The sequence below is a fragment of the Vanessa cardui genome, chromosome 5, assembly GCF_905220365.1.
Source record: "Vanessa cardui chromosome 5, ilVanCard2.1, whole genome shotgun sequence".
Lineage (NCBI taxonomy): Eukaryota > Metazoa > Arthropoda > Insecta > Lepidoptera > Nymphalidae > Vanessa > Vanessa cardui.
This window is the reverse complement of record NC_061127.1, coordinates 13,063,342-13,090,757: the sequence shown is the minus strand read 5'-3', so window position 1 is coordinate 13,090,757 and position 27,416 is coordinate 13,063,342. Positions and strand designations below refer to the sequence as shown.

Below are 27,416 nucleotides of genomic sequence, written 5' to 3'. Positions count from 1 at the left end.
CGAAATGTCTGTTTTGAATATTTACGCAAACTTACCTCCATAACTGTGCGTGTAATAGGACACTTATACGCTATTTTATAAAAGACAGTTTAACTCAACATTAAAAAATATTTATTTCAGGTTTCATACATAACAGCCAATCATAGTTACTCTAGTGTCAACGATTCAAACTAAAACGTATCACGTTATAAGGAGCACTATATGTTCAACTATTCACTATTGAATGAGATAATATAATATATTATTAATAAAGCAATACTTCTTCCATTCAACTTTAAGTAACAAGTACAAGAATAATATATTTTTATTTAAGCTGCTAATATAAAACTACGAAACTTTAAAACTTAAAAACCAAATTAAACACTAGCTGATTATATTACGATCGTTATCTGTAATATTTTCACCATTTCTCTGTTGTTCCGATTCATTATTGTCTGTGGTTCCATTGTGCTCGTCTGCTTTGTCCGTGGTCTCTTCTTCTGTATGGGTGTTGGTGGAGTAGGTCCGTACAGAGTTAGACGTGGGCGGGGTGGGGGACAGGCGCTGCCTTTCCTTTTGTCGCGCTCGATTGGCCGCTTTTAGTTCCAGCTCGACACAGTGCTCGGCGAACATCAGCTGGAGTGGGGCGTACATGTGTGGCAGGAGTTCTAAGTCGCTCATTGTTATCTGCAAATATACATAAAAAAATGTTCATGTCCATTTTGATCTCGTAATTTTTTGACAGTTTAATCTCAAAAACCGCGATTGAAGTAATTTCTGTGATATCTCATATATTACAGATTAAGAAATAAACAAATACAGGAAAGGTAAGTTAGTATATGGGGTTAATATATAGGGTTAATATATGCGCTTCAGATTTCAGGTGAACATTACGTACTTAGTGATGTAATGAAGTAGTATTCAAAGAGAAACTGTTTCTAGTTGGCTGTTGGAAGGGACGGGGGGGGGGGGGGCAGATTACATTTAATAACTGGCTAAAAATGAGTTGAGAGTCGAGATGACCCAGTGGTTAGAACGCGTGCATCTTAACCGATGATTGCGGGTTCAAACCCAGGCAAGCACCGCTGATTCATGTGCTTAATTTGTCTTTATAATTCATCTCGTGCTCAGCGGTGAAGGAAAACATCGTGAGGAAACCTGCATGTGACGAATTTCATAGAAATTCTGCCACATGTGTATTCCACCAACCCGCATTGGAACAGCGTGGTGGAATATGTTCCAAAAACTTCTCCTCAAAGGGAGAAGAGGCCTTTAGTCCAGCAGTGGGTATTTACAGGCTGTTGTTGTAAAAATGTGTTATCAATTCGTAGTACGTACCTGCATGTTGTCGAAGGCTATCCCGACCGTGTTGTTATCGTTGAGTATGCTCGCGTTGAGCCGCGGCAGGCGCGCGTACCGCTGGCTGAAGTGCGTCAGTATCGTGTACTTGGCGTTCATCTCCCGCCCGATGTTAATGGCCTGCGACGTCGTCGAGTGCATCTTAATGCGCGCTTCCCCTGCGAGCTCGTCTTCCATTGTCGCTTCGTGGATTAACAGTGTTGAGTTTTTACCTGCAATTATAGTCACTTTATTAATAATAATATAAATCTTAATACAAGTGTTATGTTAAATATGAAGAAGTGGAAGTAACTTTTCTTGGTGTTAGGGCTTTGTGCAAGCTGTGGCACATTGACAATGTAAGGAATAGTTAATATTTCTTACAGCGTCATTGTCTATGGGTAATGGTGACCACATACCATCAGGTGGTCCATATGCTCGTTCGTCAACCTATACCATAAAATAAAAAGGTTTCTCCATAAAGTATTTAAATAATTTACGGATGAACTCAATATTGGTAAATTTTAGGATCATTGACATTAATACATTTTTTGTAGCTTTAACTCTTAGAATGTTGTATATTCTTTAGGTTCACTTGTTTTTAATATAGCAAAAAATTAACCCGTGTTAAGGTAATGATTTTTAATGGTAATCGCAGCAGAAAATTAAAGTAACAATCAATGGGTTACGTATCAGAATATATAATCTTAATGCATATCGGAGAGGAAGCCATACGCGATAGTGATTGGTGTAGAATAGCAGCCGAGTGGGCTCACCGATGTTGACGAGCTCGCCGCAGGGTATGGTGTCGCCGGAGTAGGTGAGCTTGTAGTGCGGGGTGACGTCGACGGCCAGCCCGAAGGCGTTGGGGCAGTGCGCCACGTGGCACGTGCGCGCGCGCAGCACGCCCGCGCCGCGCAGCGCCGCCGCCCACTGCTCGCCCCCGTCGTCCAGCTGCCAACGCACACAACACTTATATATGTCGGATCGACAGCGACATCAGTACGATCGACAGACATCGTAGGGGCGTAATGTTGTCTTAAATTTTCGCGATGATTACACATTTAAATAAAACTATTTATAACGGATGAATCGCGTATATTAATTATTTTTTTATTTTTTATTTTTTTTTTAAACATCCCGACGTTTCGAGCACTTTGCAGTGTTCGTGGTCTGCCCGTGACCACGAACACTGCAAAGTGCTCGAAACGTCGGGATGTTTAAAAATAATTAATATACGCGATTCATCCTTTATAAATAGTTTTATTTAAATCGTAGGAGCGTATTACTGGGTGATCGAGCAAAGAGGAAACCGCGAATACAGTAACACGTTTATTCTACGTTTAAAGTTCTTAATACACTAATTCAGTATCACACTGTATCACACTTGGCAACGAAGCGAATGACAGTTCCTAGGATGGAGGTACTGGTCTTCACGAGAGCGGAATCGTAAGTGAGTCGTCTCTGAGCGCCTCCACCGGGTAGGCTCCGTCGTAGGACGGAGTTAGTCGCGTCGTTACGTATCGATAGTGCTGCCGCCTTCGCGGGAATCGTGCCGCGCTTCGTTACGCTAAGGAATTCATGACCGTCTCCGACATATATATAACTATACTCCACACTATATGGGGAACATGAGGAAACTGTTTCTTTTAATCTTTAGTCGTGGAGATTCATGAAAGCATTACAATATCGTTCTCAGTTAATGATTCACCGTAAAGCTTTTTGTAGTGTACTCGATATGAATGAAGAATATGTGCCTTAGGAGACTAAAACCAAAGCAGTTGACTAACCAATGGTTATATAGGTATAGTACGACACAAATTAGATGCAGCATCGGAAAATGCAATGGAATGAAAATAAAACCGTTTACTGCCGATGTACACAACCAATAGAAATAGCTCCCTATCGCGCCATTCGACGCTATTCGTCGCTATAGATTCTCGCGCCAGAGAGAGCGAGTGCATGTAAATCAACGCGTCAAATTGACGAATATATTAGGTCATATGATATTACAAGTTATTACGTTTGTGCAAAGATCATTTTCGCATGAGAAATAAATATTGATAATTTAGGACAGTTAGTTGGTCAATTCGGATGTGATCGGTTTTACGAATTTTGCCGATGCGACATCTAAGTTGTGTCGTACTATATATACTTCACAATATCTGTGGATAGGCATCATGCCATAGCGACTTGCATAGTTACTGAAACTCTCTTACCAAATCCTGATTAGGTATTAGCGTAAATTCATCTCGTATCCTCTCGAACTCCTTGTCGTATATGGACAGCCAGGAGACGATCTGTCCGGGTGCGAGCAGGTACACGGGAGCTTCAGGCGCTTCCTTGTCAATTTCTTCTAAGGCCTGACGACGCGCCTGTAGCACGTCTATTAGACCTGAAACAATAATTTATGTAGTTACTTATTACATCTTCGCGTCTTAACTACTTAACAGGCCGTCATGGACTGTTGAAAACGAATGGTTTTACTGGCCAGTAGGTTATTCGACCCCAAGTATCAAAATTGTCTTACGCCCGCGGCTGCGCTCGCGTTTACTTAATAACATAATATGTCCAATTCTAAACTATTAACAATCTTTGGACTCGACATCATTTAGAACCCTCAAGCCGTTCTGGCATCATCCAGTAACAAATATCTATTTATCCCATTTTTCTAGTTATATACGTAAGTTAGACATAAGCGTCATTTTTAATATCTCTATTATATATATATAATAACTCTCCTTTCAGAGATCTCTTGAGGATAATTATAAGGATAGCATCCTGCATGATGCACTGTAGAACATGCTAAGTGTACTGTGCTCTGTTACAGAGAGATTTAGTTTTTTAGAGAGGACTCGCTTATTAGAACTTTTATTAGCTATTGAGTTGTTTATGTATTTAAATGTTATTTTAAACTTGTATTAAGTAAGTAAGTTAAGTGAGTAAGTAACATTTTTTACATTGGATATTATTTTTAATTATTTTGTGGGAATTTTAAAGAGCGACCTTTAGTATAAATTCGTTCAAGTTCGAATACGAATTTCCACCAGCGTCCTTTCTTCCGACCGGTCATTTTATTCCGACTGTTTTGAAATAAATTCCTAGTTTTTATACATTTTTGGAAAGCTAAGAAAATGGTTAGGTCTTTAAAATAATCTGCAGAACAAGTTTTATAACGATTTTTTTAAGTTTTTAAGGCATTTTTGAGGAAACAAAATTTAAAAAATATTAAAATAATATCGTTTTCCGTCTCTCATTTTTAAGTTTGGTCCGATAATGATTCTTTAAATATTCACAAATATCCAGTGTTTATTCGTTTTTATATATCAGAAAAAAAAAAAAGATTTTTATGGACATTTTTTTCTAAATAAATTTTTGAAGTTGCATTTTTGACAAATTTTGAAAAAAGCTAAAAAACTTGATAACTCAAAAATGGTTCACTTTTGGATTATGCATATGGGTGTTAAAATTATTGCAAATAGTCACCCCTATCACCTCCTAGCGGATGTACGTCGAATTACCAATAACCCTGTATATTGAAAAGCAACAGTTGATATCTTGATTTCTTAAATTTATTCATTAACGATTCTGAAATAATAACGCCTTATAGCATTTTAAATAAGCTCTCTCGCCATAGCCAACGCTGTAAGTGTAATTCTTACCGATATGGTGGTCTGCGTGTAGGTGAGAAATATAAATGGCCTTCAGTGTCCTCAGGAACGCGTTGACTTTCTTCGGTCCAAAGAAGCGAACCAGCTGACCAAATGTGCCTTCGCCACAATCCATCAACATCGACCTCTGTTCGCTGGATAGGAAAGAAACGTTATCGGTAAGGAATGTTATGTAATAAAAAAAACCGACGACCTCCATGGTCGAGTGGTGTGTACAACAGTTTTCATGGGTACGCCACTCTGAGGTCCCGGGTTCGATTCCCGGCCGAGTCGATGTAGATTACCATTAGTTTTCTATGTTGTCTTGGGTCTGGGTGTTTGTGGTACCGTCGTTACTTCTGATTTCCATAACACAAGTGCTTCAGCTTCTTACATTGGGATCAGAGTAATGTATGTGATGTTGTCTCATATTTATTTATTTATTAAAAAAAAAAAATAATAGCTATATTTAATTGATATAAAAAAGACTCACTCAATCTGTAGAACGATTGCACTGGTATTCCTCGTCTTACTCGGTATGCAGGAGCCGGTTCCGAGGAAAACTACCTTCGGATACTCTTGGTGGTGCTGGATCCTGCCGTAGCGTATTTTTTCAACTAGTTTTCGGAATTTTTCTAGACTCTCAACGAATCCATTCACGTCCATCGCCTCCTGTATATACTCCTGTATATGGAGCTTCGGTTCGGCCGATCTGTTAGAGAGCATTTTGAAACGTATAATTTACAAATAAATCGACAGGCACGGCTCGGTCTTAGCGATTAAAATTGCAAATAAAAAAAAATATAACGGCCTGGCCACGGGGATCGGCGACGCGAACGGCGGTGCGAATTGCGAATCGACAATTCGAGCGGCGCCGTTTGCAGGCCACGGGCAGTGGCGTTCGCCGCCGCGACTAGTAAGGACGTCCGACGGCAAAATGTCTTTATCGAAATTATCTCGATATTGTTTAGATAGTAATCGTATTTTGGTTCAAGACCTAATATTTGGAAGAGATTGTGGAGTACATGGCTTAAATAAAAATCGGGGTATAGACGGGGAATTTCACAAGAAATACGAGAATTACAGGTGGTTTACGCCGTACTGATTCATAGTTTTCGTGTAGCTCGCCGGCCGCGCCGCAGATCGCGAGCGCGATTCGCGCGTTACAATTCGCCGGTACATTGCTATACGTTTGTTTCATTCGCAAGACGCTTCGCCGTTCGCACCGCGCGAATATTCGCGTCCGCGAATTTCCCCTGGCCAGGCGGTAACATTCAATTCGAAATGAAATAAAAATAGTTTAAAAAATAGAAACGACAAAAAAAACGTAAATACGGCATAAACGCTCGTTTTTAAGAACCCTCTACGAAGCATAAATGAACTCGGTAAAGTCGTCGTTGGAGGTTGCGGTGTGGCAGGGCAGAGGCGGCGTACCTGTCGAGCGCCTTCTTGGGGCGCAGGTGGAACATGGTGAGCGTGCGCGCGGCCACCACGTCGAGGCGCGCGGGCGCCGCGCCGCCCGGGGCCGCGTCGCCGCACGAGCCCTCCAGGCTTATGATGTTCTGGAACTGCGCCTCCGCGATCTGCGCACCCACGCCCGAAGTCAAAGGGGAACCGGAACATCCGGCTCATACACGCCAGAGATTCCGACGAGTTAACAATTTTAAAGTAAGATGTTTCGATCTGTATACTACGTTTGTACCGTATCGTCAGGTGCAGTTGCTGCAGAGCCTCCACTCAAAGTCTCACTACAGATTCAATATGACCTTGTTTCGATTCGTTTTTCTCAAAAGCTTAGTAAATTCAATTCCGCTTATATGTAAATAATCACTGATTGTTTCTAGCAGATAATGATGAAATAAACGACTATAGACAGTAAGGAACGGTTTAAATATCGAAGGTCTATTCATATTCCAATTAATTTTAAATAATTTTTACAGAATATTAAACTATCATACTTCAGGCAGTCTCACCTTGTTCTTGAGCTCCTCGAGGCCCCTGAAGCGCGCGCCGTCGAGCGCGGCTGTGGCGCGGGGCCCGGGCGCCCACAGCGCGGGCACGCTGGCGTCGCGCAGCAGCGGGAACATGTCCTCGTCCAGCAGGTGCAGGCGGTGCTGCGAGCGGTGCACGGCCTCCGAGCCCATGCACGTGTTGTGCGCGTTGAGCGCCAGGTGCCGCGTCGCCGCGCCGAACTGCGACATGAAGGCGCGGTACCTGCCCAACGTATACTCATGAATAAAACAATGCTGTAAACATTTCCGGAGTGAATACATAAAACTTGTTTCAAACAAATGTGCATGTCATGTTTTGTCTGTATATTAATTATTATAATTTAACTTAAGTAACAACAGCAGCCTGTAAATTCCCACTGCTGGGCTAAAGGCCTCCTCTCCCTTTGAGGAGAAGGTTTGGAACGTTGGAACGTTGGAACGAACCACGCTGTTCCAATGCGGGTTGGTGGAATGCACATGTGGCGGAATTTCTATGAAATTTGTCACATGCAGGTTTCCTCACGATGTTTTCCTTCACCGCTGAGCACGAGATGAATTATAAACACAAATTAAGCACATGAATCAGCGGTGCTTGCCTGGGTTTGAACCCGCAATCATCGGTTAAGATGCACGCGTTCGAACCACTGGGCCATCTCGGCTCTTAAAACTTAAGTAACAACACTACATAATCTTCCGAGATAGTGAACGTCTTTTAGCAAAATACAACTCCAAATGAATTTTTCCTTTTCTTTTTTAAAATACTAATTAGAAGAGAATTTGTGTCTTTATTATAGGTAATTTTATTACTTGGGATGATTGAAGACGTGCGGTGGCGTGTAGTGCACAACAATAGTAGGAATGTTCTCTGGTGGGTTAACTTTATCGTCAAAATGTGCAGCGAATTCTGATTCTTTCAAGTATGATATATCTGGAACTTCCAGGACTGAAACACAAAGCATATCAATATCAATACAGACAATTCAAATAGCACGGAAAGACTATTTTGAATTTAAATAAAATATAATAATAAGCAACCATTCTTTTCATTACATATTTTCGATTTATTTCAATAAATTTAATTCAATAAAATAATTGAAAAACAAATATCTAAACAAAAATATTTACACATTACTATTATAAGCAATAAGGATATAATCAAAATACCAATAAAAACTGGTCCAGGATCGTCCGGTGTCTTCACATCTTTTGAACGTACGAGTTTACCATCAGGCAGCACCACATCCTGTCCGCTCTTCAGTTGCCCAAGCAGCGGCCCCGGTTTGACACCTAATTCTACGCATTTCTCTAGAACAAGTGTACCTAGACGTTTCTGAAAGTAATCACAAAACATATCACATTGGCAATTGAAGATAGTGGCAAAAAAAAGGGTACCGGGTACAAAAGTACTGTAACTGTACTGGCTAGAGATAACACTCAGATGCGGTTTAAAAAACCTATAATAGTCAAATATTAATTGAGGTTTTTATTGTTAGTAGTTTCGTGTAAATTAGTTCAATTGTAAATTGATGCAACATCACAGATTTCATTTAAAAAATAAAGTTATTGTCAGCCATTAAGTATTCACAGGTAATGTATAAATCTTTACTTTTCTTACTAATATGGTAAAGGTGAAAAGTTTGTATGTTTGCGTGAAAGGGTAAAGAATAGTTAATCTTTTACACAAAAACTACTACACTATGCTATACTATGTAACTTATACATCACAATAATACAAATGCTACTATTACCCTACTGTTAAATAGCCATACAACAAAGCCCCGCGACAATTTATATAATGACTTACTCATAAAATATAGATAATATAAGTAATTACCGCCAAAATAGCACCATTATAAAATAAAAATTGATAATTTATTTATTTCTTTTTAATGCTCATTTGGTCTCTATATCAAAATAAATACTTTTATCACTTTTGGTATATTTCTTAAGCTGCATCATATTTATAGAACATTCCTTGGTTTATTAGATTATGTATTGAGTAGATATACACACCTTCAAAGTACAAATATATGCTACAGTACAATGACTTTGTTTTTGCAGTTCATGCAATACTTTTTCGTCCTTCATCTTCAGAGCATCTGATATAAAAAATGAAAACACTTAATATACTAGAAGTATTAAATATTCTTATAAATAGGGTTTTAAGTATCCTCCATGTTGTAATCACAACTTTGGAAGAGAAATTAAGATATCAATAACAAATTTATATATTGACATTAAATAAAAATTGTAGTATACCCCACCTGTCAACGAATAGGTATATATATTTAATAGTGATTAATATAATTCAATCATATTATTGGCTATATACACTAACCTTTACCAACATTTTTTGTTTTTAATTTTGGAGACATATTTTTTGGTTCTTCAGGGTTCTTGGTTTCCCTTTTGTAATAGTCAGTGTCATCATGAATGAACTCCTCAAATTTACTGTCTAGTATTTCACCACCAAGTTTTGGTTTCTTTGCAATAGGTGTGGAATCAGTTTTAAAAATATTATCTTCAGGTCCCCTATAAAAATAGGATAATTATATTTGTAAATTACTTAATATCAATTCATTAAAAACTAATATAAAATACTCACATAAGAACATATTTAACAGTCATCACATTGTCTTCAAAGTCAACAGAAGGACTGCACTTGGCCATAGTGACATTCATATCTTTCATAATCACAAACCTTTTCGTGGCATTGTACAATTCATCCTAAAACAAAAAAACGATAAATTACATAATTTGTACAATAAATAAGATTTGTAAAAACATGGTTCATTAACAATTTAAGTTCATTAAATTTAAGCTGTTAAGTAAGGTGTAAGTATATAAATTTCCAAATGTTGGTCTAAGTTCTATGTTGCCTTTGGAGGAGAAGGTTATGTGTAGACATCGGATTATATGCACCATCAAAATGCCAAAATATGCTCAAACAAAAAACCATTTCTGATTAGATTTTGACATTTCTTTAAATTGCCAAAACTGATCTTTCGACGTCAACTGACGTTACCAGAAAAAAAACTTGAAATTTGGTGCCTTTCCTGCAGATACCTCTTCCGGAAGAGTATGTCCGGTGCCGTTGATAAAGGCGCCATTTTCTTTATGCCGTCCAGACTGTGGTGTATTATTATATTACACAACTAATATGTCCAACTACAGATATAAGCACTGTTAATGAAAAATTACTCAAATATGCAAAAATGCTATAAAAATAGTATTATATACATTTGCATATAATCCGATGCCTAGTTATGAGCATATTCCACAGCTCTGTTTCTAAGTGGATCAGTTGATATACATGGCAGAATTTCATCTGACATGTGCAGGTTTCCTCACCTCCATTTCCTTCACTTTACCATTGCACATGAGATAGATCATAATTTAAGCACATGAATAATTCAGTGTGCTAATCTGGGTCAAAACCCAAAGTTAGGTTAAAATTCATAAGATCCTACCACTAGTCCATCTCAGCCCCAGCTTTTATAAAACTATAATGCAATATAATTACCAATCCATCGGGTCCATGTAAGGTTATATTTGGCACACCAACATCTTGGAGTGTGAGAGAGAGTCCAGGCAGACCACCAATATTCCTCCAGGTCTTGTTAGTGATAAAAATATGGTCAAGTTTTGATAGTTTTACCTTGTGTTCATGGGCAAGTCTCTGAGTACCCTCTCCACAATTGAATAAATAACTGAAATTATTTTATACATAGTAATCAATAAGCAATACCAGGAAAACCAATCCATTTTTGAATTAACTACAAATATGATGCAATGTCATTGCAATTACAGAAGGTATTATTGTTTAATATTTAATTAAAATCCTTACCGCTTTTGATCAGTAAATAGATAAAGAGTATTAGGAGCTCCTCTAGCCCCAGAGCCTAGGACCTGTAAATATACTGTACTAGGGCCATATTTTTCTGCCTTTTTACTAATTTGTTGACGTTGGCGTTGTGCATCGAAAATTCTTCCAGAATTGGGTTTCGGCATGCTGGCTAGAAATTCCAACAATTTCTTACTACTGTCGCTGCTGTAATAACGGACACTATTTATTCTAACTACTTTACCAAATGTTGTTATTTTACCGTACATGTGTTTGGAGGTTATTCTTATTTTGCTAGAGTTTACGAGCACCCGTTAGGATGACTTAGAGTAGGCTACTAGCTTGCTCATTTATACATAATTTTGTATTTTTAAAAACTTCTGCTACAAACACATTTTTAGATTTGGAACAGTTATTTTTTGCGTCAGTCGATTTTTAATGTTTTCTTCTGTTATGTCAACTTACATCTTGACTTAACTATTGACTATGACATTGACATAACTATTTTTATAAAATTATTGTATTTACAAAAATTAACAAATGAGTTTGAAAGCTATTTACTTAAAGGAGAATAACTTAGTAATATTTAACATTTATAAGTAATTATACATTCAAAATAATAATTCAAATACCTTTTTATTCATAATATTTAATTCTATACATTTTGTTACTAGCTAAAAAAAAGGAATAAATGATCATTAGAACTGTAAACATCGAAATCGAAAATGGCGTTCTGTACAGCTGTGGGTTGCGCAATTTATATGTAAATGTGTACGAAAATCTTAATAAAAATTATATTTTAAGTGCTATAAATAATCTAGACTCTGAAAATGTTTCATGTGCGCAATTTTTGCGGTCAATATTGTATAGTGCTTTAGTATTTTTTCTTTAGTGTAAACCTGTCAGGGACCGTGTATTTTTTGTGTTGTGGTGATGTATTAAAATGATAAATAATGAAACGAAAAATAATACGGCTGTGCAAATAATGTAAAAATGATGGCTGTGTTATGGGTGATTTTAATTTTGGCCTCAACGGGCCTCCAATTGGTACAAGGATTGCCTGTTAACCCAGTGCTGCGGGTCTACCCGCACGGTAAGTCAAATTATTAGAAAACAATGTTATTTTAATTAACATCTAATATAAATTAACGTTTTACTCCGTAGTTAAGCGTTTATCTCATATATTAAAAGGGAATCGAATATCACAACTCTTAATAGGTAACATAATCTTTGTTAATCTATATACATGTGGGTAGTATTTGCATAAGTTCATTTTATAGTTATCGTAATTTAAACGATAATATGAAATTAATTTTGATTATTTTTACACCATAATTGTCAGCTATTCATTTTAAGATATAATTTGAAACTAATACAAGGTTCACTAAAACATAGGAAGAATCTATAAGATATTAAAGTAGATATTGCTTTAGCAACATACATGAGAAAACATTTTTCTCAACAATCAGCAACCATATAGCTGTACACTTTTATAATTACCTAAAGATGAATAAGAACAAGGTTTTTTATGTACTGTATATTTTAAAATATGTATAAAAATGTAGTATTCCTACAAATTGAATAGATATCATATATGGGACATATATTAAATTTAAGCATATTTTTAAATTTCATAAATCATTAGTAATTTTAATCTAAAATTGGAATATAATTAAATCCATAATTTATTTGAATGATATTGTTTGAAACAAATGTTAATGTTTTGACAGTAATTTGTGAATTTAATTAAACAATATATTTATCAGTATATAAACAAACATATAGTTTATATGAGTAATTTTTAAGCATCAATAGCTGATAAAAGTCTGACCCAGTCCTGTTATTGTTGAATATAAGTGATGGCAAAAATAAATTAAAATATTATTCCATCAAAATATTTCTTAGAGTGTAATCAATATAAATTGTATAAATTGAAGTTAAAGGGCTAAAAAAATTTCCACTTTGCCAAAAAATTGTATGGAGTACAGTAAACCATATTAATGTATTCTTTATTATCCTGTTTGATTTGCAAATTCCAGCAAATCCACTATTCCCTTGAGTGTTTTATTAAAAATAGCCTACTTACATAATTTTTGTTTAAATTATTTTAATTTTACAGAAGCAAGTGGGTCTGAAGTAGAAGAATGGAATTCAGAAAGCAATTTGTACACATCACTGCCGGCGCTGGCGTTGGTGCTGACTGTTGTAGGACTATTATTTGGCTGCACCTGGTGCTACAGGCACAAGGATTGTAAGGTAAGACACAATTAATATTTGAAGAATTCAATTGGATTGTATTGCGTTGACTTGCATTTAAGTTGTGTTTTTTATTAAATTGTCGTAATTTTTATTAATCTATACTTTTTATATTTAGACACATATCTAATGTGCTAATTATGTAAGTGAATCCAGAATTTTTTTTCTGAGGTTTTTAAGCAGAAAATAAAAATTTAATGAAATAACTAATTCATCTAATTCATTTATTTATACATAAATGAATTAGATAGAATCATCTGTCGAATAATATGCTTACCATAAAGTAAATTATATTTAAGTGTTACATATAAATACAATGTTTTTTTTAAAAATTGCAAAATATCAAAATTTACGTTTTTGATAAAAAATTGTATCGAAACTTATCTACAACATTCATGCCTTGTTTTGGTTTGGTTCTGGTTACGTAGATATAATGAGAGTGGCTAATAAAAGCTAAAATTATGTATCTAATCAATTGCGGACGATGGGTCATTGCACTGCGTACCCTCCATATAATACGAGTTATCATATTATGCGTGCCTTCAAACTATTAATGGGCCAATCATTGATACCGAATACGCTTACGCCCTTGACTAATAGTTACGGAAATCCAATTAACTAAAAAAATATCTTTTTGTATATGTATGTCTTCAAATAACTGATCTATAACCAGTATTTAGACTAAAAACATTTGTCATTCTTACATATTATGTCAATTCATACTTTGATTATTTGAGCCGTCTGGACATATGACGCAATAGACAACCTTCAATCGATATTCCATTCTTATTAGCTGTTGGAAGTACAGGGGCTATCAAGTTTCACGTCTCAGAAGGGTCAGTACCCACACTAATTAATACTTAGTCTGCCCGAGTCATTAGTCCAGGGACAGCCTGCGACATTAGTCATCGTAAGCCAATATTTGGCACCATCAAGATCTATTCTTCGCGATGATGCATCCACGTCAGTGAGAACGTAAAGATAGGTATCGAATGTTTGTTAGTCATTGAATATTTATTTCAGTTTTTATTACATTAAGCTGATATTGTCGCGATCTATTTATGTTGTAATTTTATTACCAAGGAACATTTTTTGTGTACATATATCAAACGTGAAGAAATCTTAGAATATATTTCTAATATACAACAGGTTGATAGTCTTTTTTTAATCTTTACTGTTCAAAGGATGTATTCACTTTAAAATATTGTTAGAGGACATTAACTTTTTATCTATCCTGCATTTTATACGATACCGTGAAAGATAATAGGTACTCGGCACTCAGATAGTGCAGATAAATTAAAATTTAAGCTATCCCAGTTTTGGAAGCTGACCTAAATGTTCTACATTTGGTGCACTGTATTTTTTAATAAATGTTTACTTTAAATTTACCGTATGAAGTACAGCGATGTACGAATAACATGTTTTTTTGTAGATTTGTCTTTATTGACACCTATCAGGACTGTAGTTATATAGTTTTTATTAGAGCTTATATCGCATGCCTCGTTACCGAAGAAATGTACTGTCCATAAACCAATAGGCAAGTTTCAAACCAAATCAGTGTTCTTCCTTTTCTGTAAAAGATACATGTTAAGTGCATATATGCATGAACCAAGTTCCGACCACTATTCCTCATAATATACATATATATATATATATATTTATTAGACTAGGTAAGACTTACACATTACACTTCTGTAATTGTATTTAAATTCACATTATTTCTTCATATAGCAAAGGTTGTATCTTACTAAGGTTTCATAACTATAAGAATTAGATAAATATTATTATATGTTATTCACACAATCTTTTAACGCCAATAACGTGTATACGTATATTTATACGAAAAAGTTATTTTATCCGAAAGGCTTGCTAACAACCATTAAACTCTGGAAAGAAAATATGTTTGCTAACAAAAAGAAAAGTACTCATTTCAGATATTCATCAACACCATAATATAATCTCATTAGTAATTTAATCAATTTATTGCAGTAATCTTGTCCGGAATAATATATTTAATGTCCTTACAAATTCAAAATGTAAAGTAACTCTAGCCTCTTCTATGAATCGTATATTGCAAAATAGATTTAATGTTAACGGTCAGTATACTAATTACTATATTATACCTAATATCAGTTCAGAATGTAGATTTTACCGATAAGATCCGGCAAGGTATTCAGTAATTGTCTTTTTCATCAATCATCTTCTCAATCATGCAATTCTAAACTATTGATTGAACAGTGACTGTACAATATCAGATATGACATGGTGACGTTAATAAGTCATACTTACTATTCACCGGATACGTAGCGGTAAACGCAGTGTTACTTGTAATTTGTGCCTCGCTCGTCTCGTATTATTTAGTAACGTCCACTTCCTAAGCATCGATTCGGTTGTTTAGGAGACAAGAGCGATTATTTAAATACTTTCATTCGATTCCTAATAAAAAACTTAGAGTCACTCTTACACCGTTAATGCTTTTCACTTTGTTGTAAAATATTTGAAAGTTAACGAGAATATTTTTTTTCCCCAACTCTATTTTGTCATTGTAGCATAAAAAAATCTGTGGGTGCGTTATTACTTGTATATATAATACCGCTTTTATATTTTATTCAGGTATTGAGATATGAATCATCAGGTATCGGTCGAAAAACATGTGTACGAGATATTTTAATTCCGCTTTTGCACACAATAATTATACTCTTCTGATAAATTAATTAAAAAAATAAAATAGCACTCAGTTTTAGACACAAAATTTAGAAGTTTCATTAGTACTGAAGGAAAATATAAAATTTCAACTCCATACTATAAGGAGAATAGATAGTTCGGCTTCCAAGATTTAAACTAATCAAAAAAAATATTGCATATTCTATAATAACTCGTGAAAACAGTAGCAACTCCAATAAGTTAGAACGGTTCAAGTGAGCTTGTTTTATACTAGATATGAATTATGAACACAACTATTGTCCGTCGTAACTCATAATTGATTTAATTCCGCAGACATTCTGTTTCAGACTAATTTTCTCTATTAACTAATGGAACGTTACTGGAAAACGCGGTTTAGGTATTTTATTTTTTCATGGCAAAGGCACGGTCTTCGTAATCTACTCTAATTAATTTTGGTGGTAAAATCCATTAAAAATGTTGTCAACATGAACCAAAAATTATTAAGATATTATTTAAAATAATACAATGAAATATTTCTACATGTGTTAGTACTATACATTCAGGTGAGGTTTTTTCAAAATTTATAATAAATCGAACCTTGTGTGAAATAAAGCTAATAGCGGTAGAACAATCAAGCGTCTGTTGATTACTCGCAAATGAGTCAGTCATTGAGCCACCTGCAACTACAAATTGAAAAGTAGTCTTTGATCTGTTGTGCTTAATAGATATGGCTTAATATTCGTGGTTGTATACGTGGCAAAATATGATGAGTTTGCAAGTTACTTAAAAATACAAAAACCCATACCAGTATGCTTTATTTGACTATATATATAAAGAATGAGTTTAATTAACCAGTACCACTGGGCGACCAGTGCCGCAGTGGCCGGAAATTGTATCGTAATGATTTGCTTATTAAATGAGACTTGACATTCGAAGCCGTATTCGAGTATATCTACTTCGTAGCTTGTATTCGTCTAAAAACGCGTTTTTGCTTAATATTTAGAAATTTGTTTGATAGTGGCAGTTGTAAGGTACCTAAATAAGTAACGTCTATTATTATTTCATATACATACATTTCCTTTTCCACTCGTAATCCATATTAAACTTTAACTGTGCTAAGGCACAGACTTCTCTGTGCGCGCAACATGCTTAAAAAGCGGTTAAATTTTTTTCTCGTCAAGTGTAATATAGTTTATATATCTATATATTTTAGCGCCTGAAAGCGTACTTGAGCTCACATAGTTTTCTTTCATTTGCAAATCTATCCAAAAGATGTTTTGTACTGAGATGCATAAAACGGAATAGTAAAATGTCAATGACCTACGTAAAATATCTGGGGCACGACCGATTTTTCCGAGAAACATAATGGGTTAAATTTTTACTGAACTTTTGTTTTGCGCTCATTCTTAAAAACATTGAAAAGATTCCTCTAAATATAACATTTAACCTCGGTTAAATCTGGTCTATATCAAATTCATTTTCTTAATAGTATTCAAATTAACCCAAAAATTCTTGAATGCTAGATCTCAGATGGTTCACATTTAAAAACCTAGACTATGTGCGAGACATTTAGATGACGTGAGACAAATTTACGATAATCTTCACGTCAAGGGAATTTGGTTCTTATGCGATTAGGATAAAGAATTATTAAGTGAAGATATACAATGGTGCTGACAGACGTTGCAGTGTGAGCAGTGGCGCTTCGTGTTGGCAGCATGCCCAAAGATCTTAGACCTCCCGTTCCACTCCCGGTTCTTTAGCACTCAGTTTCAACCTCTCTATTACTACTTTTACTAATGCACGGGAACAATATCGCGATTTCGACCCAGCGATGTATTATTCCAACGCATTGCGAACGGGTTGGGCAAACACAAAGAACGCAGATATGCGCCATGTCACCGTTGCGCCTTGCGATTTGCGACCTACCACCGGTGCAGTGCGAGCGTGATATACATATACAAAAGTATGTCATTAGATATATGTACTTATGCACTCATTTTTAACTTGCATAGATGTTGTTCTATTTTTAAAATAATAAGCGCTCTTGGGTTTACACGTGTATTATGGGAGATCACACGGAAATTGACATAAATAGGACGTAATCTAAATGAGTTCAGACGATTTTAACAATTATGATTGTGTACTGATGATATTAGATTTATGCTTTTTTAAATTAATGTTTATTTGTCAATATAAAGGTATTTTTAAAGTAAACGATCCCACAGTACACAAGCCAAATAAGCTGTTTGTTTGTAGATAAGTCATGTGAGATAAGATTATATTAGCTTCTTGTTAGCATTGAGGTAGGTCGTACGCATCAAGGTCACTGGATAAGCAAACTCTCAAAATTTACTTCGCAGAAATCAACGTGTATTGAAGGTCACTGAAATAGGAGTATTATTCAAAAGTATTGGAATATCGTGGCAATTATTTGAAGATGCAAGATGACGAATAAATATTGCTGGTATTTTTTAATTCTATAAGATAATAAACAACAATTTCTCGTAAATCCTGTAATTTATGTGTAAGTCGTTAATAAGCCAGGCTATCTCTTTGTCAAAGAACTGATTGATTCAGTGAGGACACCCATTCATCTATGACTTCTATATATAACCTTGGTTTTCCCAGATTTAAACGACGGAGTTCAGGTATTTTAATAGTTCACTATGGAAGTGTTATAATTATCTTTTTTCCTCCCTTTTGTTTTGAACACATTCGCTGAAGCTTTTCGGAAATTGGTTATTCAATACCCAATTACGAAGTTATCGGCGCTTGCTTTCGTTCACCGTTCCGTTCCATTTAACAGCTGAGTGTTATGTAACACGAACTTCCTCCACGCCAGACAAGCCGTTTAAATTATATTACCGGGATACCTGTTCTTACGTCGAGAACATCTTTAACGTGTATTGAAAGAATGTTTATTTATTGTTATACAAATACAAAATTGAATTCGGATGTTGTTCAAACGTCATCGAAGTTCTTTTAGAAAAATGAATATCGTACTCTTTCAACAAAATTTAATGTGAATATTTCACTCCATTAGTTTTTATCGGATCCTTGCAAACACCACTAAAATCATTGATAAGGAATTTTCTTTTTAAGATAATTTATTACTATTTACGCGAATTATTGGCGTTTAAGGTATTATACTACAATGAATATGATTTGAGAAATATCGAACGTAGCCGGACGCTAGTTTTTCGAGCCGGGCGCTCTCCAAGCGAACGCTGCCAAAACTCTAACGAATGCGGGCAAACTTTGTATAAGAGATTTCTAGATCTCCAAAATGCTAACAGAAAACTGTGCGACTTCACATAACCTATTTTATGTAATTTTATAGATAGATAAAATTATTTACTCAATTAAACTTATCGATTTATTATGACATAAGTTTATTCGTAAAATGTGTTTGTGACAGAGAGCCTATCGTTATAAAAAATAAATATCACCGATTGTTCTTCCATCTACAATTTAACAGATATTACAAAACATTAAATAAACCAGAAATTAGCACGCTATATCGTCGCAAGGATAGCTTATATGAGTATGGATTGTATTCTAGTATTTGTTTAAATTGTTATCACCGCTGCGAAATCAGGTCTGACATTATATAAGGATAAGTGACAGTTCGTGAATAAGAAAGGAATTCGCATTAAAAATGTCAGTTCGGCCGTGGACATCGAAACATCGAAACGTCACATGTTTTTCTTTAACTAGGGTTCTTTAAGCTTTGTTGTCTTTCGTGTAGAAAAAATTCAAATCCAAATGTTACTAGCAAATATATGACAGTTACTGTTTTATTTACGTTTTGCGAAGTGTAGTAATTACACGTTTTCTTCATATAACTCTTTTCTATTCTCAGCGAATCGGACCCTTCAGTGACTTAACCGTACGCTCACTAGAGCTTTTAGCGCCCCTCCTTAACCATAATTGCGTTGTTCAGACGAGCTCACAGAACGATGATTGTAGCAAAAATCTATGTAAACATACCATATTTAGTCAGTTGCTATACCTAATTTAATATTTATTGAATACATAAAGCTATTCAATTGGTCCATTTGTACAATTTAAACTCCTGATTAATATTTTGAAAATAGCGATATAAATAACTAATAAATTTTACATCTTAAAAAGATAAACAGATCTTCCACTCATGATTGCAATTACAGAACAATAACGTACCCATAGCAAACAAGGAACACTTAATGAGTAGAGTTATCAACACTTGAAAGGGAACACGTGCTTCTACGTCGTAATTATCATGCGCGTGAGCGTGTGTGAGTCAGCGCAAGATGCGCCTGCGTCGTGCGTTAATAATAGGGCTGCAAAACAGAAAATACAGGAATCCCATCTATACTTTTAGTTCAAATTTATTATCGACCTGTTAGTGTCTAAACGAATTTCGGCAATAACGGCCAATTTTAAACAGTAGCCAACTACGCAGGAGATTATATTGGTCCACAATCCACAAGTATTTGCGTAAACACGAAAGACAAAACAGAGATCAAACGTTAAATTAATGGTGTTCAAAACAACGTTTAAGGTGTGCTATTGTGAATATTTATATATACAAAAGTAATAACATCAGTCCTCATTATAATCTACATTATATACCAGATCCAAGACCTGTAGCCTTCTTGATTGATTAATGGGATAGTTAAAATTATTTATATGTAGTGTTCTTTAAAAGTGACATTGGAGAAAGTGGCATGGCAGGTTAACGCCAATATCAACTGTCCGACAACCCTAACTACGCGACGTTATTTTGTTTCTGGCTGACGCGCTGAGTCGCCGTAATGCACGATATGATTGCATTTAAGATGAGCCTATTTATAAGCATTCTTATCTCGTTGCGGTGACTAACGATGTTTGGAATTCGATCGTACTCTCACATTAAACAACCACTTGTTCGCAATTTTTTGATAATTCATAGATAATAATAGATCGTGGATTCTGTTGCAATATGCTTTATTCATAATATTTTATTAAGTTCTATCATACTAACAAGAAATATAAGAATTGACGCCATACATCTATCAATACAATTATCGTTTGAAAACCCAAAAGTGCGTATTCATTTGGTTATCCAAATGTATATTATCAATTGTATGCCTGCCTCGTGAATACCACAATATAAACACTCAGCATATTTAATCAATGAGCAATGAGAATGTAATTGATAGTAGCCAACACAATTGTCGATTTACTAAAATCGGATATGACATGTGTACGTGGGAACATGTAACGCGGGATGGTCATCACAAAAGTCGCAATCCTCTTTATGAGTCGCCTAGCCCATTTACGTGGCACGAGGGACCCGCCCACGGGCCCAGTCATATATTACTTTATTTAAATCATATGTGCATTGTTATTACTTGTAAATCATACTGAAAATAACTAAACATCGGGTGCTCACCCATCTTTTACTATTAGTAATGTTTTTGCTTAATAGGTGTCTAAGGTTCTTTGTGTATTTTAATGTATGTTGTGTATAATTTTCCTGCTCATTAATCTTTATGCGTTGTATTCAGTATAGATCTATCTTAATTTAATTGATAATGGGATGGTTATGTTTTTCATTAAACTAAAAAGTAGGATATTTTTAAGCCAGTTTTTTTTTCATTGTATTCTTTTACTTAGGAATAGTTTCAAATGGTGTGTTTTGTTCTGTGTCATATTCTATTTATATCCCAACTTCCATAAGTCCCCTCAACGTGGTTAAATGTCAAAAAACTAAAAAAAACTCTTGAACTTTACAATTAATAATATATTTGTCGTAGGATGGTATATTTCTATGTATGTAGGACATAATTAACTATAGAACATGTAATGCGACGTTGACGACGAAGGAATAGTTTTTAAATATTTCTTATTTAAAAATCTCAAAGGACGTCAACGTCCACATCGCTATTCCAATTATTTTGGCACGAAAACAATGTCATTAATATTGATACTATTTTTGTAAGGTATTTACGTTTATATATCAACTGGAGATGCATTATTCCGTTCATGTAAGAAAATTATCGTCATTTTTAATTTACATCTCTCGTGTGCTCATAAAATGTTCTTTTAATCTTGGTATGAAATAACGAAATTAAAATGAATGCGTCGAGAGCAAATAAATACATAAGTGATAAAATATAAAAAGTTATCGATTTACAGAAAAAAATATTTATCAACTATCACGTTTAATTTTAACTTTAAGTAGCTTTTCTTTACGTTACGTTTCGTTTTCGTAAGTTATAGTATTTTTTGTCTTAAATATTCAAAAGTTTCCAACGCTATAAGTTTTACATACAATCGATTCAATAAATTTAACAGTCAGCCTCCTCCTCTGTTTAGGAGGTTTGGAGTTTATTTCATCACGCAGCTCCTATGAGGATTGCTCTTTGATTTGTCTTTGGTATTTTTACCGATATTACATAGAGTAAAAGTTTTTCTTAAATGTTACAGGTAAAAATTATGTTTGTATCATTTCATTTTGTTTATTAATAAATGACACCCGAGCGAAGACGAAAGAGATCGCTATTATATACTAAACAAAGCACATCAAAAGTCTGTGAACTTGCGATCTTTGATTACGATCCACGTGTTGTATACACTGGGTTATCTCGGCTTGCGTTCGTTTGTTCTTCTCGTCAAATGTAAAATCCAATAAGTTATAGAAGTAACATAATATGTATATTAACAATACACTAAGACAATACGTTGTCTTACGTTAAAACCGAGCGTTTGTTCTTCACATTTTACGTCAACACCTCTATTAACTGTTTACAATGTTTTACCGAGAATATTATGTTCTTTATCTTTAGCGCTAGTAGGAACCTCTTTAGTTTTCCTTAATAATATTTATTTTTCTCATGTATAATACAGATATTCTTATAAAATAGCACCTAAGCATGCACGTAGTACACACGATAGCATTATACATACATGCATATTATCTTGTTTAAAATGTCTCTTTCATATAATTGCTCTTTTAAGATCTTTTAAATTTGGGTCTTAAATAGAGTATTGTTATTCCTGGTATACAATTTTCGATATAAAACAAAGACTTCTTTATTTAATCCTAATCTCCCTGGAATAGTTGTACAATCTGTGTTAAAAACATTGGTAAGTCGGGAAATTTGTGAGATAGTAATGCGTAAATGCAAATATAAGTAAGTTTCTCCACGTTTTGTGTCTGTGGCGGTTTCAGTATTCTATTTATTGTTTTTAACGATATTTTGTTATTAATTTACTGAAACTAAATAATAAGAAAGTGTTTTGTTTATGAGTTGCAAGAAACATAAGTTCCCATTCGACATTCATTCACATTGTGTGCAGATTGTCACAGTAAACGTTTACTACATCATTGTTCGGCGACGTTGATGTTAGTCCCTTGAATACTTAATACTATTGTGTTTCAAAATGCCATTGATTGTGTCTATAGTATAGGTTTTGTTCGATTGTATAACTGTGACTTCCTTACCTGTTATGTTTTGTTACGATTTATTAGATTACTTTCTTTGATTCTTCATTGTCTTCATTCTTAACGTTATGTAACAAACTTATAACTGTCCTGTTGTTGAGTTGGGTTGAATGCCTCCTATCCTTTTCAGGAGTTCATACCACCACGCTGCTCCTATGCCTACTTTGAGTAATATCAAGCTATTCGTAAATTATTTTCGTTCATATGTTAATTCGGTTATATATAATCAATTGAATGTTATATTTTGTTTAATTAATACTAAGTAAGTTGGGTAAATAGGCCACCTGATAAGCGTTTACCCGTTCATTTACTTTGGGCTGTCAACCATGAGATTTCAGAGATATTGCCTTTTGTCTGTTATTACAATATCTCATTCACTCTTTAAAAGCGGAACATAACGAAAAATATTGTAATTATTCTTTGCCGATGGAATAACTGACATTTGGGTGATAACTACATACGGAAGATATTGCAATACGATACGACTGTAAGTTTATACGATGAATTGACATCGTATAAACTAACAGTTAGTTTGCTTGCTTGATCACTATTTTCATAGTTTTGTTCTACTGAAATATATTTGTTTTGTATTACAAGATATTTTTTTTTTGTTCTGAACTTACTATTCATTAGAGCAGCGTGACAGAATTCGGATTTAGTCTCCTGAAAAGCGAAGTCGCCCTTGGCTAAGCAGTCACCAACTTAAAATATCAGTAATACTACGAGTGGTATATCTGAATTTGATCTAAACTTTTGATCTACTAGAAAGTGAAAGATTGCAGTGAAAGTTAAATGCAATATGATCGTTGTTTTACTTATTTCTTGCAAATATCTACATATTATTTGTATATTTTTGTTTTGATTTTTAGACATGACAAACTAATACGTAATTCTAGTTGTACCACGTATAAAATAGCAACCCCCCGAAGAATATTCTAATTAATATATATTTTTTAAACCGACTGCGTTTTGTTCAACCGATTATTTTGTCTGTTCTTTGACTATCTTATAAGAATCTTTATGACTGTATCACGATCTAAAGCCTTCCGCAAAGCGCTTTTCCCCTCTACCCTACCATAGCATACCTAAATCTCATCGTACCATTGTAATATACATTTAAAAAACTCATTAAAATTACTATAAAGAAGCACACGTAAACAATTTGTAGTAAAGACTACATTTCTAATTATCATAGGATGTATGAAAGAACAAAGAAAATTTTCCATCTAACCACTGGACATAGCCGCGAAAGCCTAGCGGCACTGCTTGAACTAGTTTCGTGTTTCATTGTTACCTTTTTTTAACTTAATTGCTTTGGACGACAACTGTTACACATTTTTTAGGTTTCGTACTAAAAATTAAAAAAAAAGCATATATTCTAAACATAAAATTAAACTAATTTGTCTAGAAATAATGATATTTATTTTAAAATATTTATTGAACATATGTATGTTCAGTTTTACAAAAGCACAATGTATATGTTTGAAAGAATTAATATCCTCTAAAGAATCCAGATCACAGAATCAGTACACTGTAATAAAATCATACACGAGTATGGGAAATTCAGTTTATTATATGCGAGATTTGTTTATCAGTGGTATTATATGAACTATAAAAAGGATTCAAGTGTATTACAATCGTCAGACATGTTTCTTGAAGCGCGCGGTTAACACTGGGCATAGATGTCGAGTTAATTAATTTTAAAGGTATCAATGATATCTACATAATGCTAAAAAAAGCCTGCGGCTTTACCTGCGTGAATTTTTAGAAACTTTACCATAACTCACGAATTATTTTAACCCAGGGAATCAAACTATTTTCAAAGTAAAATTTTATCTGAATCGGTTTATCAATTTAAGATATTTTCATATTTATAATATCAGCATCGATGATTTCTATTTTGAATTGATGACAAAAATCGTTATTATTATCTGAACTCAAGCCACACTAATCATTCTCAAATCATTGCGTCTTTTCAAGCTTAACATTACTTTAATAATCATTCAAGGCACACCTTGTGACTTTTCAACGCGAACATAATTTTTCAAATTATATTCTTACGTCTAATGTATATTTAGACAAAGTTGCAAGAATAGCTAATGATGCATCATGAAATGACTCTTTCCACGTGACATAACGAGGAAATTATGGCGGTCCATAACAAAAGAGTGACAAAAGAGGTAAGTAACAAGTAACAACCGTCAGCTGTGCCCATTCACACGGGATTGCGTGTGGTAAGCGGGTACTTATTGAAACAAGATAAACATGTTCAATCTTCACATTGCCCATCGCTTTGATTCATATGTCCCACTTGCGACTAAGTAGAGTAGGTATAAGGTATCCTTAGTTATTTAAGATTATCAAATAAATATTAAAAACATCAAATTTGGTTCAGGTTCAATCCATATTTGCTATCGTTTATCAACAACTTTGCTATATAGTAAAAATTGAGTGCACTTTTAAACTTCGCGATGATTCGGCCTATATAATTGCATCTATATGTCAGTACGAGTTCCTACCTAATAATAAGGCATTAGACGAAAACATTGTGTGTCGTTCCTGCAATGGTATTAAGGCGTGGCTTACACGAATCAAATGGCCATGAATGCTGAAATGCTCCATTATGCTCTAGCCAATTCGAAAATTGTGACTCATCGTTATCAATCTTACGTCTATGGTCAAGGTGTTTCCCGCACCTCTTTGAATACTACTTCGGATGATGGCGTTGTATTTTTTTTCTTATATTTTTCATATTTTCACGGTAAATACATAACTCGCCCGTCGGTCAAAATCATTGAATCCTAGAAATAAGCTGCCCTCAAGGCAATAAATTCATGTATTTAAATAACATAAAATACAAAAATATTTATTAATAAACATATATTTTTGCTTCCACAACATTCTAACATGAACAGATTTTACTTTTCTCTTTGAACATAGTCAATAGATAATATTTTGGAATGGCCTCACCATCATCACTGTTGAAAGAAATGAAATCTGTTTGTAATTTATACACGATCCCAAAACAACTGAGGCACAGTTGACACTACATGTTTCGATATCACTCTTAATTCTCACGCCTTTATATTTTGATAATCAAAAAATACTTCTTCATATTTCTTCCTTTTAAAGGTTTATGCATTCGTCTTCTACGAATCTAAATACTCGTCTGCGCGTTAAAAGTTAAATCATACCCGCATACTTACTGCGTTGAAGTACATAGTAATTGATGTTAGTAACAATTGTCTCCCACTATAATCCAATGGTACTTAAAGTTTGGAAACTATACTGTAAAATCTAATCCTTTAATTTCACCTAGACTTTTGTACATATTATATATGACTGTATACAATATGATTACTATTAAGACTTTAAGATTGGTGGATTTACACTGTCTTTAATGTTTATTTGGTTCAGATAATGTTTATGGAAAAAAGCATATCGAAGGCACGTGTAATAGGAACAAATGAGTGTGTACAAAACGCAATTCTTGTTCGAATTTTACACTTACGTCATTACGATTACCATAATTATATCATTATTACCGTGAACATGTGACTGTTAACAGGAAATTTTAAGAGTACGAGTGATTAATCTTTATTCATTTTTCTTGTTTTTAATAAGCAATATCCTGTACACATTCAATTTATTTTCGCTGAGTCACAGATATTGCATGTTGTTAGATTATGCTTTATTGTTCATGATATATCAGATTGACCACATCAGGGGAATTTTACAAGAAGTTTGCAAAAAGAACGATGGTCTTTTAATGTTTCGGTATTCACAATATTACTGACTTAAAAAGAAGTAAGTTTTTAGCTCTATTATTGCTGTTCTATATTATTTATTTTACGATAGGTATAAAACTTGACTTAGCAACATTTTTATAACATTAGCTTATTATTTGAATGCGTTAAGGAATTAATTATGAGGTAAGAGGTATTAAGGTTGGGCTCGAAAATATATCTTGCGAGATTTGCTTGTAACTTAGTGTTTAAAATAATACCACGAATAAAATTATTGCAGTAAAAATATTCAGAGTAAAAATTTTTTGCGAAATCAGGATAGATAGCAGATAGGATGAATAGAGGCACTTATATTCCTGTGACCTCCTTACTAGTTAAACGTGCGCTAAGAGTATGACTGCAATCTAGGAAGTCAGGTTCAAACCATTGTAAACTTTCACATGGGAGGCGTTCCGTGTACCGTTATGAAGTTTTTTT

The 27,416-nt window shown here is 34.3% G+C and overlaps 2 protein-coding genes across 11 annotated transcripts in view; one reads left to right on the top strand and one right to left on the bottom strand.

The window, feature by feature from the left end:
- Positions 1–88: 88 nt before the first annotated feature.
- On the bottom strand, positions 89–11,275 carry LOC124529588 (ribonuclease Z, mitochondrial). 4 transcript variants are annotated; one of them, XM_047103368.1, is made up of 16 exons: positions 11,047–11,275; positions 10,806–10,974; positions 10,482–10,668; positions 9,564–9,685; positions 9,297–9,490; positions 8,972–9,057; positions 8,123–8,288; positions 7,766–7,901; positions 6,941–7,181; positions 6,402–6,550; positions 5,461–5,679; positions 4,980–5,122; positions 3,537–3,712; positions 2,094–2,271; positions 1,318–1,550; positions 89–666 (listed from the first exon to the last, which is right to left on the bottom strand). In XM_047103368.1, the coding sequence occupies exons 1-16, from the start codon at positions 11,069–11,071 to the stop codon at positions 364–366; spliced, it is 2,727 nt and encodes a 908-aa protein (XP_046959324.1). In that variant the 5' UTR covers positions 11,072–11,275; the 3' UTR covers positions 89–363. The 4 variants fall into 4 exon arrangements, with proteins under 4 accessions (XP_046959324.1, XP_046959325.1, XP_046959326.1 ...); XM_047103369.1 differs by having other exon boundaries at positions 11,065–11,275; XM_047103370.1 differs by having other exon boundaries at positions 11,070–11,275.
- Positions 11,276–11,520: 245 nt separating this feature from the next.
- The window catches only part of LOC124529598, a 31,403-nt gene continuing 15,507 nt past the window's right edge, over positions 11,521–27,416 (top strand). For all 7 annotated transcript variants that reach the window (XR_006966435.1, XR_006966434.1, XM_047103389.1 and 4 more), the window contains exons 1-2: positions 11,521–11,895; positions 12,922–13,058. Coding sequence is in view for 5 of the 7 variants with exons in the window: in XM_047103389.1 (XP_046959345.1) it covers positions 11,796–11,895; positions 12,922–13,058 (237 nt within the window). In the remaining 2 variants the exon portion in view is untranslated. The remainder of the gene's footprint in view (positions 11,896–12,921; positions 13,059–27,416) is intronic.

Bases quoted from the DNA above. Each gene is read 5' to 3' on its own strand.
- LOC124529588 (XM_047103367.1), bottom strand. From the start codon at position 11,071: ATGTACGGTAAAATAACAACATTTGGTAAAGTAGTTAGAATAAATAGT. The intron at 9,686-10,481 runs GTAATTATATTG...TTTTTGTTTTAG, and splicing joins TACATGGACCCGATGGATTG to GATGAATTGTACAATGCCAC. The intron at 5,680-6,401 runs GTACGCCGCCTC...GCTCTCTAACAG, and splicing joins CCCAAGAAGGCGCTCGACAG to ATCGGCCGAACCGAAGCTCC.